Below are 16,170 nucleotides of genomic sequence, written 5' to 3' on the forward strand. Positions count from 1 at the left end.
CAAATGTTCCCCGCTGTCCTTTCCTGAATTTGCAAAGGTGAAGCCCATTGACATTGATGGGAACCTGGTAGTATCCAAAAGATACTCAAATGGAAATGGGCTTGTTTTTTTTTTTTTTTTTAATTCATGAACAAAATTTCATTTGGGCTTGTCATTGACATTCACTTTAATTCTTACAAGGAAAACACAATGTTTTTCACAAGGCTGAGCAAGCAAACTCTAGGAAAAGAACAATCATTGTATCAAAAAAACAAAAATTCAAGCCCTTTAGTTTGAAAGAAAAAATACAGGAAATTATGTCTCCAATTGCCATATTTTTGTATTATAAATTATTTTCAGAGAAATATACACACTCTAGGAATTCAATTTGATATCTGATATTTCAAAATCTTACGCAAGTAGACAATACACTTTTAAATAAAAATAAAAACTTACATTCATTGTTGAATTGATCTCCGCTACCGTCTCATCATCAGTGGGAAACTGGTAGATTTGGACGCCATTGCTGACAAGTTCACTAGTGATTTTGATCTTGAATTTTGTAAGCTCACTCTTTGAAATTGCATCTGACTTTGCAATGATAGGTATTATATTAACCTTTAATTAAAACAATAATAATAATTTATTTAATGGCGATGTTTTACACCACCTTCCCTGTGACCCTTAATACTAAACTGGACAAAGCATGCATTAAAATGATAACAGATTAATTATTTTTACCAATTTGCTTAAAGGAATAGAACCTCCAAAATGTACCCATTCATCCATTCACTATCTGAACTCACTTATTACAGTATAACATCAAACCTGGAGTGATACTGTCATTTACAAAATGGTACAGTAAAAGCAGTGTTGTGTTGTAACAAAGTAGAAATACTTAACTGCACTTGAGTATATTTTGAGAATATTTCTGCTTTACTTGAATATACATTTTCTGTCTAAATTTACTTCATTATATATTCAAATGCAACTGGATATTTTTACCTGGATACATTTTGCTAGACACATTTGGTACTGTAATATTAAGCCAGAAAACTACAAGGGCTACACAAATATGTACCAATTATGTGTTCTCATGATTTTTTTTTTTTTTTTTTGCAGAAGATTACAAAAATTACTTTTATGTTCACTTTTGAGTATTACCATAATGCAATATTTACAGGCATACCTTGCTATCAAGTTTCTTCATAGTGACCAGATCAAGAGACTTCAAGGAATGGCCAGTGGGAGCAATGAAATACAAGCAAGTATGAATGCGTGTGTCATGGTAATTGTGCAGTGTACGTTTAATCTTCAGTTCTTCTTGAAGGTAGGCTTCAAATTGTGCATCGATGAACTCCACAATAGGCTTATAGCTGGGCAATAAAAAGCAATGCAAAACTAGTTAAATCCGCACTAAAACAAGGTGATACTGCTATATATGAGCTGGGCAATAAAAAGCAATGCAACAAACTAGTTAAATCCGCACAAAAACAAGATAATATGAAAAATCAACTGCACTGAGCCAGTGAAAAAGTTACATTTTGTTAACAGCAATAATGGAGTTCAAATGCAAAAAAAAATGTCTGAAGATCTTCAAGGCCAATCATCAACCACTCATATTTACAGATTAATAAACAGGCAAGTAAATGACACTTTAATTGTAGCAAGTTTCACAAATTTAAATAAAGAATGGTAGCTAAACATATTATAACATTAAAGTGTTATATTATTAAAATAATATACAGTACTCCATTCAATTCTGGTTTCTGGCCACCTAGCAAAAAAGTTAAAAAAAATATTCTGTAGATCTTTTTATCAACATCTGTTCAGCTTGCTTTCTGAATTTTTTCTAATTAACATGCTATTATTAAAGATGAGTAGACATGTTTACAGACGGACAATCTTGCTAGATAAACAGGTGCCTAAAAGAATATTAATATTTTACAACAATAACTGCAAGCTTACCTCCTGCTCACTTTGGTGAATAAACTAATGCACAAATAAGCATACACGCACCTGTACAGTAACCAAATGTGAACTCTGATTCTATCAGCTGAGACAACACCTTTCCTTAAAAACGAGAGGCATGTAATGCTCCAATTTTTGGAGCAAAAAAAAAAAAAAAAAAAAACCTACATATGCAAGTCTCTGGGGAATGAAAGAATCCTCTTCTGACCCAGGGTCCTTTTCAAGTTCTCTTGTGGTTTAAATGCTTTTTTTCCCCCTGTTTGGAAGCTACTCTCTTTAGACCTCTTGGGGCTAGACTCTCTGAAATCCCTTTGAGAACTCAACCAAGATCCACTCATCCAAGTTTAAGCTATGTGCCACTAATTAAACCCATTAGAAAAGAAATTTTGCGTCAAAAACGGAATTTCAGTGTACAAGTATTTAACCTGAAAGAATCACATGGTTTTGTATGAAACAGCAGAGGACAGTATCAAAGAGTTTAACACTTAAAGGAAGCAGATGAAAACAACGCCACAGTATGCACAGAGAAGAACACATGGCAAAGAAAATGAGTACACTCCACCTAAACCCCAAGGCGCAGCACTGGACATCTTAAAAGCATGATGCCATTATTATTTATTGATGGTCACGTTTATCCAAGGCGAATTACAACATTTCAGAGATATGTTTTGTCAAGTTTTTTTTTCGTTGATATATCGAGGGGAACCTGTAGCATACCAGTAAAATAAATTATCATCTATGGCCCCAGTTTACATTACTGTGGAGGAGTGTAGTGCAGTTAACAAAAGTGACATGCTAAACATTTTCCACTCATCTGTAGACAGAAGGAGCCCACTAAAATTGATGTAGATGCGTAAAAAGATATACAGTGGAACCTCGGGTCACGAACGTCTTGGACCACGTACAAATCGGGTTACGACCAAAAAGTCCACCAAACTTTTACATCTGTTCACGACCACACATTCGGGTGACGAACAAGCCAGTTTCCCTTCCAGTTCGTACATGCCGATGATTTCCGCACATGTTCAGTCTCTCCCTGTGCAGCGAGCAAGAGAGTGTGAAAGCGAGCGAGAGAGAGAGAGCACGAGCGAGAGAGAGAAAACGAGAGAGCCCAAGCAGAAGAAGTAAGTAAACATTAGTTTACTATTACACTGTGGATTCTATGGTATAATTAACTATTTTTGTGCTTAAAAATCTTTAAAAAAATATATATTTACATACAGCTTGTACGGTCCGGAACGGATTAATTGTATTTACATACAATCCTATGGAGGAAATTACTTCGGGTCACGACCAAATCGGGTTGCAACCAGAGTTTTGGAACGAACTACGGTCGTGACCCGACGTTCCACTGTACACTATACCTTTCAAAACATTGTTTTCAATAAAAAAAGTACACAACATAGGTAGCCTGCTCTATGCCATTCCCTAGCATCCTTTTCCCCTGTTTCATGCATATCAGACAAAGTACACACACATTCCTGTGTTAGAAGATAGTCTGTTGCATCAGTCTGCTTTGCATAAGCAATTATATTTCTATAATCCTTGAGTATATCAATAAATTGTACCATTCTGTTTCTTATAAAGAATTGAGGTTCATCTACCTAAATTAAAGTTTAACAACCAGGAACCTGAATCTACAATGAAAGGCAAGATAAATAAAGAGCTAGTCCTACCAAAATTAAAAATGAAATTATTGGCACTAACAACACCGAAAATTAAGTACTTAAACACCTATCAATGCATTCCTCTTTAACCATAGTAATTAAAATAGCAAAGGAACAAAACATTGCAGTACATCTACCAATAACAGAGAGAGAGAGAGAGAGAGAGACTCTCACAATGGTTGATGTGAGAAAAGATTATCTCTTTAAGAAGTAATTTTAGATAAACATTTGCAGGTGTGCTAAATCTGGCAGAATATATATGAGTAAATATTGTACTAAGCTACAAGATGCCAAAATAGATGACATCTCCAAAAGGTAGTCATTTTGATGCCATCATTTTTTTTTTTAATGAAAGGATTAAAGTACCAAGAATTGTTTATGAAAGTGAAATTATAATCTAAAAAGTGTGCTATGCCTTTTAACTATATAGTATTCATGCTAAACCCATGTGCACAAAATTTCAAAATGCATAACTGCTAGGGCATTAATCTGCCATTTGGTGCACGGATGGCACAAAAAAAAAAAAAAAACATAACTTTTTGAATTTCAGATACTGGATTGTGGACCTGAAAGGGGCACATAATAGTTTACAGCATTGTTATTTGCTCCATGTACATAATACAGTGAAATTCTTACTTGTATGTACAACTCAACTAGCAACACATTGCCACTCTTCAGCACCATGATTAGCAAGTAGAACTACCATACTTTCAAACACCTCTCTTCTTCAGGGGAAAAATCTTAGAACCTAGTTATTATTAATAAATACAAAACTGAATGTATCTACAGACCTATATGTATCTAGGTCTAGGAATAAAATTTTACTGCAATGTAATGTCAATTATTATTCATTAACTTTAAAAGGTAATTAACTCCTTTATTTACAGAGAGTCTACATATGAAATTGCTTTACTATTTGCTTTAAATTAGTCTATTAGTATCTAATGGAAATAAAGGTGAAAGATCCAATACTGTCCTAGTTATCATTAATACACGTATAATACATACATTTCGTAAACGGGTGAGCATCAAACAGACAGTAATGCTTTGTTTTTAGATATTTCTATCTGCTTATCTGCCTGTTTATTAACAAGATGAAAAAGCAGATCAGTTCTGAGAGGGAATGGTAAGTGTGTGGGACAAGAATGTCTCTCTACAGGTTGATGCTTTGGATTACCAGGAAAAATTAACATAAAGTCTCAGTAAGAAAAGAAGAACATTATTAAAAAGCCCCCATTGTAGACATTATTTTGAGCATATTAGTTTGTATCAGAAATACCTGCAATTTGTGGATTACTTAAAAAGACTGAAAGAAAATTCCCAAATTCCAATTGGTTTCTAAATGATACCAACATCTTTTCTGCAAAACAGATATAAAAGTGGTGTACCATCAGACACAGTATCAAAGTTTTCAAACTTTAAATACTTCAAATGGAAGAAACATAAATGACATATTAATATCAGTTGTTAAGCAGGCAACTACTGGTAAAGTTTTGTTTTTATCTATAAATCATTTGACTACCTTTCTTCCTTGTTAATTTGGTCACCAAAGCCTACAGTGTTCACTACTGTAAGCTTTAAGCGCACACTGCTCTCCTGTAGCTCGTAGCTGTTGGATTTCAATTGTACTCCTGGCTGGCTATGCGAGTTTGGCTCCCCTTCAAATTTGGTGTTAAATAATGTATCCATAAGGGTGGACTTTCCCAGTCCAGTTTCACCTAATTGAGAAAAAGGGGAAAAAAAAACAGAAAAAGGTTTAATAATTTGTTTAATATAATTGAACTACAAATTGCCATAATAAATATATCATAGTGTAAATGATGTGATCATAATGGTTAATTATTAAGTAAAAGCTAAATACTCAAGGCCAAATCAAGTATACGACAAACACTAATGAACATGAAGGCTCACTTTTGAAATATTAGGACATCGTAAACCAATACAGGGAAAAATGTTGAGAGAAAGTTGGTAACTTCACCGTATCCAAAGTCTGGGATTGAAAAAATAAGCAACCTTTTATTTTAAACAGTTTTTTTTTTTTATTATTTTTATCTACAAACAGCTGAAGTGCAAGTAAGTTAAAGGATATGTTTGGGGTTTTCTATGGAAGAGTTATTTCTTCACAATAATGGTAGTTATTTGCCACATGAAATTGTGTTCTAAAGTGTGTGGTCTAAATTAAAAAAAATAAATTGGCCTGCTCTTATGTTTTATAATACAGTACCTGGATACTGGCCTCCCATTATAAAGAAAACCCTTGAAATGTACTTAATACATACATTTTCTAGCCAAAATGTTATCAAGTACTAATCCTCATCTATAGATTACACACACACACTGCAAAATGGTGTATCCACGCTGTTTTAAGAACGTAAAAAAGCAAAACACAAACCACTGTTGTAAGGTTCAGCCATTTTAAAAAGAGACCAGCTATGCACTTCACTTTGACCAACTACCTCGTTCATCTTCATCCATGGCATTCTTTCAGCTCAGAAAGTCATCCCGAAGAGCTCTTATTGACAACATTGAACATTGATGCCCAAACATGAATTGCTGTCTTAGTTCAATTTTTATTTATTCACCCATCTTTCAAACTCACTTATCTAGAGCAGGGTCACAGGACACCTGGACCCTTTCTCAGCAAGCATTAGCCACAAGTAGGGACAATCCCTGGACAAGGCGCCAGTCCATTGCAGGGTGAACAAACAAACACCCACATACACACTCCACTTTAGCAAAGATCCTCCTAACCTGCATGTGTTTGGACTGTGGGAGGAAACCTGAGCATTCAGGCAGAAATTGCAAAAACACATGTGAGCCACAGTCTCCTTTACTGCGTATCACTGTACCACCTTTCTGCACAATATTATTATTAGTATTAGTGTTTGCTGTCTTAAGTATCTTCCATCCATTAATCTATTCATATATTTATCTCAACTATAGGCACAACCATAATAATCCATCCATAATCCTAACCTGCTTATATAGTCATATGAAAAAGTTTGGGAACCCCTCTTAATTCTTTGGATTTTTGTTTATCATTGGCTGAGCTTTCAAAGTAGCAACTTCCTTTTAATATATGACATGCCTTATGGAAGCAGTAGTATTTCATCAGTGACATTAAGTTTATTGGATTAACAGAAAATATGCAATATGCATCATAACAAAATTAGACCGGTGAATAAATTTGGGCACCCCAACAGAGACATTACATCAATACTTAGTTGAGCCTATTTTTGCAAATATAACAGCCTCTAGACGCCTCCTATAGCCTTTGATGAGTGTCTGGATTCTGGATGGAGATATTTTTGATCATTCTTCCATACAAAATCTCTCCAGTTCAGTTAAATTTGATGGCTGCCGAGTATGGACAGCCTGCTTCAAATCATCCAATAGATTTTGGATGATATTCAAGTCAGGGGACTGTGACGGCCATTCCAGAACATTGTACTTCTACTCCCTCTGCATGAATGCCTTTGTAGATTTCAAACTGTGTTTTGGGTCATTGTCTTGTTGGAATGTCCAACCCCTGCATAACTTCAACTTTGTGACTGATGCTTGAACATTATCCTGAAGAATTTGTTGATACTGGGTTGAATTCATCTGACCCTCGACTTTAACAAGAGCCCCAGTCCCTGAACTAGCCACACAGCATAATGGAACCTCCACCAAATTTGACAGTAGGTGGCAGGTGTTTTTCTTGGAATGTGGTGTTCTTTCGCCGCCATGCAAATTGCTTTTTGTTATGACCAAATAAGTCAATTTTTGTCTCATCAGTCCAAAGCACTTTGTTCCAAAATGAATCTGGCTTGTATAAATGAGTATTTGCATACAACAAGTATGCATACAACTCTGTTTGTGGTGTGAGTGCAGAAAGGGCTTCTTTCTCCTCACCCTGCCATACAGATGTTCTTTGTGCAAATTGTGCTGAATTGTAGAACAATGTACAGATACACCATCTGCAGCAAGATGTTCTTACAGGTCTTTGGAGGTGATCTGTGGGTTGTCTGTAACCATTCTCAAAATCCTGCGCATATAGTGCATCCGGGAAGTATTCACAGCGCATCACTTTTTCCACATTTTGTTATGTTACAGCCTTATTCCAAAATGGATTAAATTCATTTTTTTCCCCTCAGAATTCTACACACAACACCCCATAATGACAACGTGAAAAAAGTTTACTTGAGGTTTTTGCAAATTTATTAAAAATAAAAAAAACTGAGAAATCACATGTACATAAGTATTCACAGCCTTTGCTCAATGCTTTGTCGATGCACCTTTGGCAGCAATTACAACCTCAAGTCTTTTTGAATATGATGCCACAAGCTTGGCACACCGATCCTTGGCCAGTTTCACCCATTCCTCTTTGCAGCACCTCTCAAGCTCCATCAGGTTGGATGGGAAGCGTTGGTGCACAGCCATTTTAAGATCTCTCCAGAGATGTTCAATCGGATTCAAGTCTGGGCTCTGGCTGGGCCACTCAAGGACATTCACAGAGTTGTCCTGAAGCCACTCCTTTGATATCTTGGCTGTGTGTTTAGGGTCGTTTTCCTGCTGAAAGATGAACCGTCGCCACAGTCTGAGGTCAAGAGCGCTCTGGACCAGGTTTTCATCCAGTATGTCTCTGTACATTGCTGCAGTCATCTTTCCCTTTATCTTGACTAGTCTCCCAGTTCCTGCCGCTGAAAAACATCCCCACAGCATGATGCTGCTACCACAATGCTTCACTGTAGGGATGGTATTGGCCTGGTGATGAGCGGTGCCTGGTTTCCTCCAAACGTGACACATGGCATTCACACCAAAGAGTTCAATCTTTGTCTCATCTGACCAGAGAATTTTCTTTCTCATGGTCTGAAAGTCCTTCAGGTGCCTTTTGGCAAACTCCAGGCGGGCTGCCATATGCCTTTTACTAAGGAGTAGCTTCCGTCTGGCCACTCTACCATACAGGGCTGATTGGTGGATTGCTGCAGAGATGGTTGTCCTTCTGGAAGGTTCTCCTATCTCCACAGAGGACCTCTGGAGTTCTGACAGAGTGACCATTGGGTTCTTGGTCACCTCCCCGACTAAGGCCCTTCTCCCCCGATCACTCAGTTTAGATGGCCGGCCAGCTCTAGGAAGAGTCCTGGTGGTTTCGAACTTCTTCCACTTACGGATGATGTAGGCCACTGTGCTCATTGGGACCTTCAAAGCAGCAGAAATTTTTCTGCAACCTTCCCCAGATATGTGCCTCGAGACAATCCTGTCTCGGAGGTCTACAGACAATTCCTTTGACTTCATGCCTGGTTTGTGCTCTGACATGAACTGTCAACTGTATGACCTTATATAGACAGGTGTGTGCCTTTCCAAATCATGTCCATTCAACTGAATTTACCACAGGTGGACTCTAATTAAGCTGCAGAAACATCTCAAGGATGATCAGGGGAAACAGGATGCACCTGAGCTCAATTTTGAGCTTCATGGCAAATGCTTTGAATACTTACGTACAAGAGCTTTCTCAATTTTTTTATTTTTAATAAATTTGCAAAAATCTCAAGTAAACTTTTCACGTTGTCATTATGGGGTGTTGTGTGTAGAATTCTGAGGGAAAAAATGAATTTAATCCATTTTGGAATAAGGCTGTAACATAAAATGTGGAAAAAATGAAGCACTGTGAAAACTTTCCGGATGCAATATATGCCGCTCCTGTATTTTTCTTGGCCTGCCAGACCTGAGTTTAACAGCAACTGTGCCTGTGGCCTTCCATTTACTGATTACATTCCTTACAGTTGAAACTGACAGTTTAAACCTCTGAGACAGCTTTTTGTAGCCTTCCCCTAAACCATGACACTGAACAATCTTTGTTTTCAGATCTTGAGAGTTGCTTTTAGGATCCCTTGCTGTCACTCTTCAGAGGTGAGTCAAAGGGAAGCACAGCTTGCAATTGACCACCTTAAATACCCTTTCTCATGATTGGACACACCTGTCTATGAAGTTCAAGGCTTAATGAACTAATCCAACTAATTTGGTGTTGCAAGTAATCAGTATTGAGCAGTGTGGAACATGACCCAGACACAGACAGGCAGACACGTCTGAATCACCCCACACATGTTTATTAAAGTGCTCCATTATTTACAAAAGTGCCACAGGCCACAAAAGTCCCCAAAGTCCTGGCCAACACACACAATGCCTTCTCTTCAGGCCGCCTCCTTGCCTCCTCCAGAGACCTCGTCCTTCTTCCACCCGACTCTAGTCCCACGTATGAAGGGAGGCGGCCCCTTTTATATGCACCTGGATGTGCTCCAGGTGCTTCCCGGCAATCTTCCACTGGCACTCCCTAGTGTGGCGGAAGTTGCTGGCTGCGTACCCGGAAGCACTCCAGGTGTCCCTGCTTCTCTTCCCCCCAGCACTTCCGGGTGTGGCAGAAGTGCTGAGGTCCAGGGCTCCCAAGGCATCGGGGCGCCCCCTGGCGTTGACCACGGGCCCCTACAGAGTTGAGCTTCAAAGCTCTGCACCCGTGGTCCCCATAGCAACCAGGGTGGTCGCCCCCACGTGGTCTGAGGCGGACGGAAGCCCTCTTCCGGTCTACCGGGGCGTCCCGGCCGGGTCGCCCCCCAGCCACCTGTAACAGCAGTTACATGCATTCAAATCAGCAAATTTACATGGGTACCCAGATTTTTGCACAGCCAGTTTTTCACATTTGATTTAATTTCATACAACTAAATACTGCTTCACTAAAAATCATTGTTGGGAAAACACCCCAGTACTCTGATGTTCCTAGGAAATGAAAGACATTCCACTGTTATCTTTTTTGTTGAAAATAGAGTCTATTATGCAGGCTGAGAGGGGTTTCCAAACTTTTTCATATGACACTGTACATGGCAGGGCAATAGGACAGGTGGAGCCTATCCCAGCAATCACAGTTTTTGTGTTCAGAGTTTACACATAACAGAGCAAAAAACATTGTATTAAATATTAAAAGTGCTATTAGAAATGTAATTGAACACCACCAACTATAGTTAATACAGTTAGGTCCATACATATTTGGACAGAGACAACTTTTTTCTAATTTTGGTTCTGTACATTACCACAATGAATTTTAAATGAAACAACTCAGATGCAGTTGAAGTGCAGACTTTCAGCTTTAATTCAGTGGGGTGAACAAAACGACTGCATAAAAATGTGAGGCAACTAAAGCATATATTTTTTTTTTTTTTTTTTTAACACAATCCCTTCATTTCAAGGGCTCAAAAGTAATTGGACAAATTAAATAACTGGAAATAAAATGTTCATTTCTAATACTTGGTTGAAAACCCTTTGCTGGCAATGACAGCCTGAAGTCTTGAACTCATGGACATCACCAGATGCTGGGTTTCCTCCTTTTTAATGCTCTGCCAGGCCTTTACTGCAGCGGCTTTCAGTTGCTGCTTGTTTGTGGGCCTTTCTGTCTGAAGTTTAGTCTTCAACAAGTGAAGTGCATGCTCAATTAGGTTAAGACCAGGTGACTGACTTGGCCATTCAAGAATTTTCCACTTCTTTGCTTTAACAAACTCCTGGGTTGCTTTGGCTGTATGTTTTGGGTCATTGTCCATCTGTATCATGAAACGCCGCCCAATCAATTTGACTGCATTTAGCTGGATTTGAGCAGGCAGTATGTCTCTGAACACCTCAGAATTCATTCAGTTGCTTCTGTCCTGTGTCACATCATCAATAAACACTAGTGTCCCAGTGCCACTGGCAGCCATGCACGCCCAAGCCATCAAACTGCCACCACCGTGTTTTACAGATGATGTTGTATGCTTTGGATAATGAGCTGTTCCACACCTTCTCCATACTTTTTTCTTGCCATCATTCTCATAGAGGTTGATCTTGGTTTCATCTGTCCAAAGAATGTTTTTCCAGAACTGTGCTGGCTTTTTTAGAAGTTCTTTAGCAAAGTCCAATCTAGCCTTTCTATTCTTGAGGCTTATGAGTGGCTTGCACCTTGCAGTGCACCCTCAGTATTTACTTTCATGCAGTCTTCTCTTTATGGTAGACTTGGATATCGATACACCTACCCCCTGGAGAGTGTTGTTCACTTGGTTGGCTGTTGTGAAGGGGTTTCTCTTCACCATGGAAATGATTCTGTGATCATCCACCACTGTTGTCTTCTGTGGACATCCAGGTCTTTTTGCGTTGCTGAATTCACCAGTGCTTGCTTTCTTTCTCAGGATGTACCAAACTGTAGATTTTGCCACTCGTAATATTGTAGCAATTTCTCGGATGGGTTTTTTCTGTTTTCGCAGCTTAAGGATGGCTTCTTTCACCTGCATGGAGAGCTCCTTTGATCGCATGTTGTCTGTTCTTCCACATGCAAGCACCACACCTCAAATCAACTCCAGGCCTTTTATCTGCTTAATTGATAATGACATAACGATGGACTTGCCCACACCTGCTCATGAAATAGCCTTTGAGTCAATTGTACAATTACTTTTGAGCCCCTGAAATGAAGGGATTGTGTTCAAAAAATGCTTTAGTTGCTTCACATTTTTATGCTATCGTTTTGTTCACCCCACTGAATTAAAGCTAAAAGTCTGCACTTCAACTGCATCTGAGTTGTTTCATTTAAAATTCATTGTGGTAATGTACAGAACCAAAATTAGAAAAAAGTTGTCCCTGTCCAAATATGTATGGACCTAACTGTAGATACTGTAGTTTTGCATTAATAAATGTGGTCTGATTCCAGGTTAATTGCATATTGAAATCAACACAAGAATTGGAGAAAATCCCCTGCTAGTATTGCAGTGAATTAATATTACCATCTTAGGCATAGCCCAGCAAGATCTTGCAGAATGTTACCCTATCTTTTAGTTTATTTATAGCCAGAAAACAACTGTGTAGAGTAAACTAGCTCATTTGATTCATTGCCCAGTGGATGCAGAGAGAAGCTCTCCTGTGAGTAAACAGACTAGGAAAGGGCATTGTTTAACAACAATATTAAAATAACAAGAAACAAAACTGAGGCTATTCTGTTCCTAAGCGGAAATTCATTATTCGTTCATGTTTATTTTTCCCCCACCCATTTGTAGCTATTATGATCATTTTAATTTTCTGTGGCAATTATCAAATGCACACAATGAAAGTTATTGACCTTTTAGTTGTCTTACCACCTAGGCTATAATATAAACATTAATAAACGAATAAATCCTCAACATTCCTGTTAAGGAATGAAGTGTAATAATACGAATTAAATGAGGCTTACATTTTCAGTTTTCATTTACATTATCAACAAGTTTACCACTAAAACTCATTGTCCATGTTGTGTTTCCTTGTTTAATAAAAAATAGATGCACACCTCTTATGATCAATTTTCATTAATAAAATCAAAAGAAAATCAATATTCCAGAACACAATGAGTACTAAATAAGTGAAATAAATCAAAATGGTGCCCCTCTCCCATCCCTTGACCATGTCACATGTCCTGTGCCATTACATCAACATTTGTAGCAGAGCCAACCAACCACACCAAACAAGGCAGCGATTGCATCAAAAGTTTGCATTCATAAAAGATTAAGTTTTCAAACAGAAGAATCCCAGGTCATGAATGTAATCACTGGATGCTTCATTGATTCATGATGCAGACCGCTCCAAAAGAGTCAAATTACAAAAGGTAAACACCCAGTCCTACAGTGTAATCAGGCCTGGAGTCTTCCATCTAGAAGCAAGGAGAAGTTTAGCAGTTATGGGGCATAAAAGTAAGAATTTACACAGAGAAGGGGATACACCTGAAAGGTCTAAGAGTATAACAACATGTGGTAAGGGGGAAAATAGGAACAAAGCAATTAGGAGATTAGAAATCAGCAACAGGAGGGCGAAAACAGTACATATTCATAAATGTCCCTGGGACCTTATGCGGGCAGAAGTGACAGAGGGGATCTGGGCTGAAGGCCTATTAAATTTAAACTAAGTAAATTGAATGTTGGGGTTTCCGAATGAAAATGTGATATTTTTTGAAAAGGATATTCCACCAAAGAGGAAAGGATAATATGTGATCAGGAGATCACTGAGACAGTTTATAGAAAGCCAAATCACTGAAGATTTTCCTTAACAGGAACCTGAACTCTCAGTTGATGGGGGCAGGCACACACTGACAGGTGTACAGTTTGTGCTGATAGCATCACATGTCACACAGTCCGGTTTTTCTTGTCTTGTAACTACATAGCAGCTGTCAACAAAAATGGTGGTGCTCATGAGAAAACAATACAGTGTTCATGGGGAATGCAAGTAATTTTCATCATCATTAAACACTTTTAAACAAGAAAAATAAAAAAGGAAAAAAAAAGACAAAACCAATGGATTTTTTTGTCTTCAAAACCCTGGAAATTTTGTTTATAAAAATTTAAAAGACCTAGAAACCACCAGAAAAAAACTGAAGTCACCAGGCCAATCATGACAAATTAAGAGTATATGGTTTTTGACCCCTCAGAAAAAGCAGGTAATAAACAAAGACCATGCATTTCTCCTGAACAGAAATTCATGTGGGCACAACAAAGTGGAAATGCGTCATCTTCTCTAACACCTGCTTTTTCCACCCAATCTGATATTTTACCACTTTCATCTCCCACAGAGTTGTTCACTTCTTCCTTTCCAATATACAGTACATATAGCCTGTTCTTTCCTTTTCATTTCTTATCCTGATACAGACTACACAGTCAAAACTGCGTTTCTAACCAGAGTGGAATTAACTTATTTTTCTTTTCCAGATGCATGCTGATATAGCCATTAACAAACTAATTTGTCCCTGCATTGGCAATTAGAAACATTTTAAAAATATATACTTCCATTTTGAAATATTTTTGACTGTGAGCCTAAAACAAATCTGATTTTAAAAAGAGAAATTAAACATTCAAACAATTATTTTGCCACTGGGTGATTTCTAAGGTATAGTATATTAACGGATACCTTCCCAAGTTTAAAGAATATATGCTGCTTCTCTAGAAAATGAAAATTAGGTCATGTTAGCCAGAAATTCATAGGGAAACCTATTCACCTGTTCACCTGGAAACACAGACTATCAGCAAAAACAGTCTATCAAACTAAAGATTTACCAGAAAAGTGAATAAAAGGATTTCAGAGAAACTGAATTACTTGTTAGCATCATACTCTGGAATTAAATATCTTGTATATATTAAAGCATTAGGGTGACATGGTGGCTCCATGGTAGTGCTGCTGTCTACAACAAGGAGGCCGAGTGGTCCAGTTTCCATTTCCACATTCCAAAGTCATGCAGGTGAGGTGGATGTACAAAGCTAAATTGGCCTCAATGTACGTGTGTGTCTGTGTGTTTACCCGGTGATGGACTAGCGCCCGGTCCAAAAGTTGCTCCTGCCTTGCACCCTGTCCATGCTGGGATTGGCTCCAACTTCGCTATGACCCTGTTCAGGAAGAAGGGGCTTTAGAACATGGAGCAATGGATATTAAAGCATGGAAGTAAAAAAGTGTTGAGAGCATTTTCATTACTGTTACTATTGCACACACGGTCTAGCAGTAAAACAGCATAAACTCAAGAAATGCTGATAATTTAAAGCAAAAGAACAATTAGCAATAAAACAAAACACAGAATGGATGATTCGTCAACCCGTTTCAAAAACAATGAAAAGTTGTTTAGAACAACATTCTTTATTTAAAGAAACTGATTGTTTTGCTAAACATTTTCCAGTAATCAACTCAATCATCTCTTTTGAAGAAAATGGAAATATACAGTACAACCTGGAAATCTCTTTTTAACTGCATGGTATTAAAAAGGCAAACTCTGAGACACTGAGAATAATTCTTGCAGAATGGGAAGGATGAAAAACAATAGAAAAAGGTTTAGAATTATAAACATATATTTACATTTATCTAGCTGCCTATATGGATACAAATTTTGTGTAGTGGGCAAGGTACCTCAAAAGTAGAATTTTATTTCTGATGAAGGCACATGAAAGCACTGTTTTTTTTCCTTTGTTACTGTTGGTGTTCTTCATTTGTATAGTAAACACTGCACAGAAGTGTGAGATGAATCTGACTTTTTGAGCCGCTGTCAATCTTTTTTAATGTCAAGTGTATCATAAATGTTAAGAGGTGTTCTTCCATATTGGACAAAGGCAATTACAATGAAAGTGCAATGCTAAATAAAAAATGTTTCAGCTAAAACAATCTATAGAATGAATCTGGAATGTAACTTTGATCTTAGTTGAGTGAAATTACACAGAAAGTAGGTCTTTATGGGTTTTAATTACTTTAAGCATTCTTTAAACATCAAGTATGGAAAAAGTGATTGGGTCATGTATGCACTCGGAGTGCATGAATATGCAAAAAAAACAATTAGGACCCAGAGCCCAATTACATGGGTGAGGTAATCCACATTTCCAATTTTTTTGTTGTGTAATCCGTATCACGTCAAACGCTCTCAGTTAAGAACAAGGTTCCAGGCCCAGTGTTTTGTGTAACAGACATGGCTCTTGCTTTTGGTTTGATGCTGAGTGGAGGTCAACGATCATGTTGTTTTTTGTGATATAACGGTATGTACTTGTTATTGGTCCAATTGGTTTGTGGT

At 37.8% G+C, this 16,170-nt stretch overlaps 1 protein-coding gene across 4 annotated transcripts in view; it reads right to left on the reverse strand.

Moving 5' to 3' along the window:
- septin6 (septin 6) overlaps positions 1-16,170 on the reverse strand; it is an 86,345-nt gene that overhangs the window by 25,975 nt on the left and 44,200 nt on the right. For all 4 annotated transcript variants that reach the window (XM_028815856.2, XM_028815854.2, XM_028815855.2 and 1 more), the window contains exons 3-5: positions 5,140-5,335; positions 1,169-1,355; positions 436-597 (exon numbers count right to left, since the gene is read on the reverse strand). In XM_028815856.2, the coding sequence (XP_028671689.1) occupies positions 436-597; positions 1,169-1,355; positions 5,140-5,335 (545 nt within the window). The remainder of the gene's footprint in view (positions 1-435; positions 598-1,168; positions 1,356-5,139; positions 5,336-16,170) is intronic.

Source organism: Erpetoichthys calabaricus, chromosome 12 (assembly GCF_900747795.2).
Source record: "Erpetoichthys calabaricus chromosome 12, fErpCal1.3, whole genome shotgun sequence".
Lineage (NCBI taxonomy): Eukaryota > Metazoa > Chordata > Cladistia > Polypteriformes > Polypteridae > Erpetoichthys > Erpetoichthys calabaricus.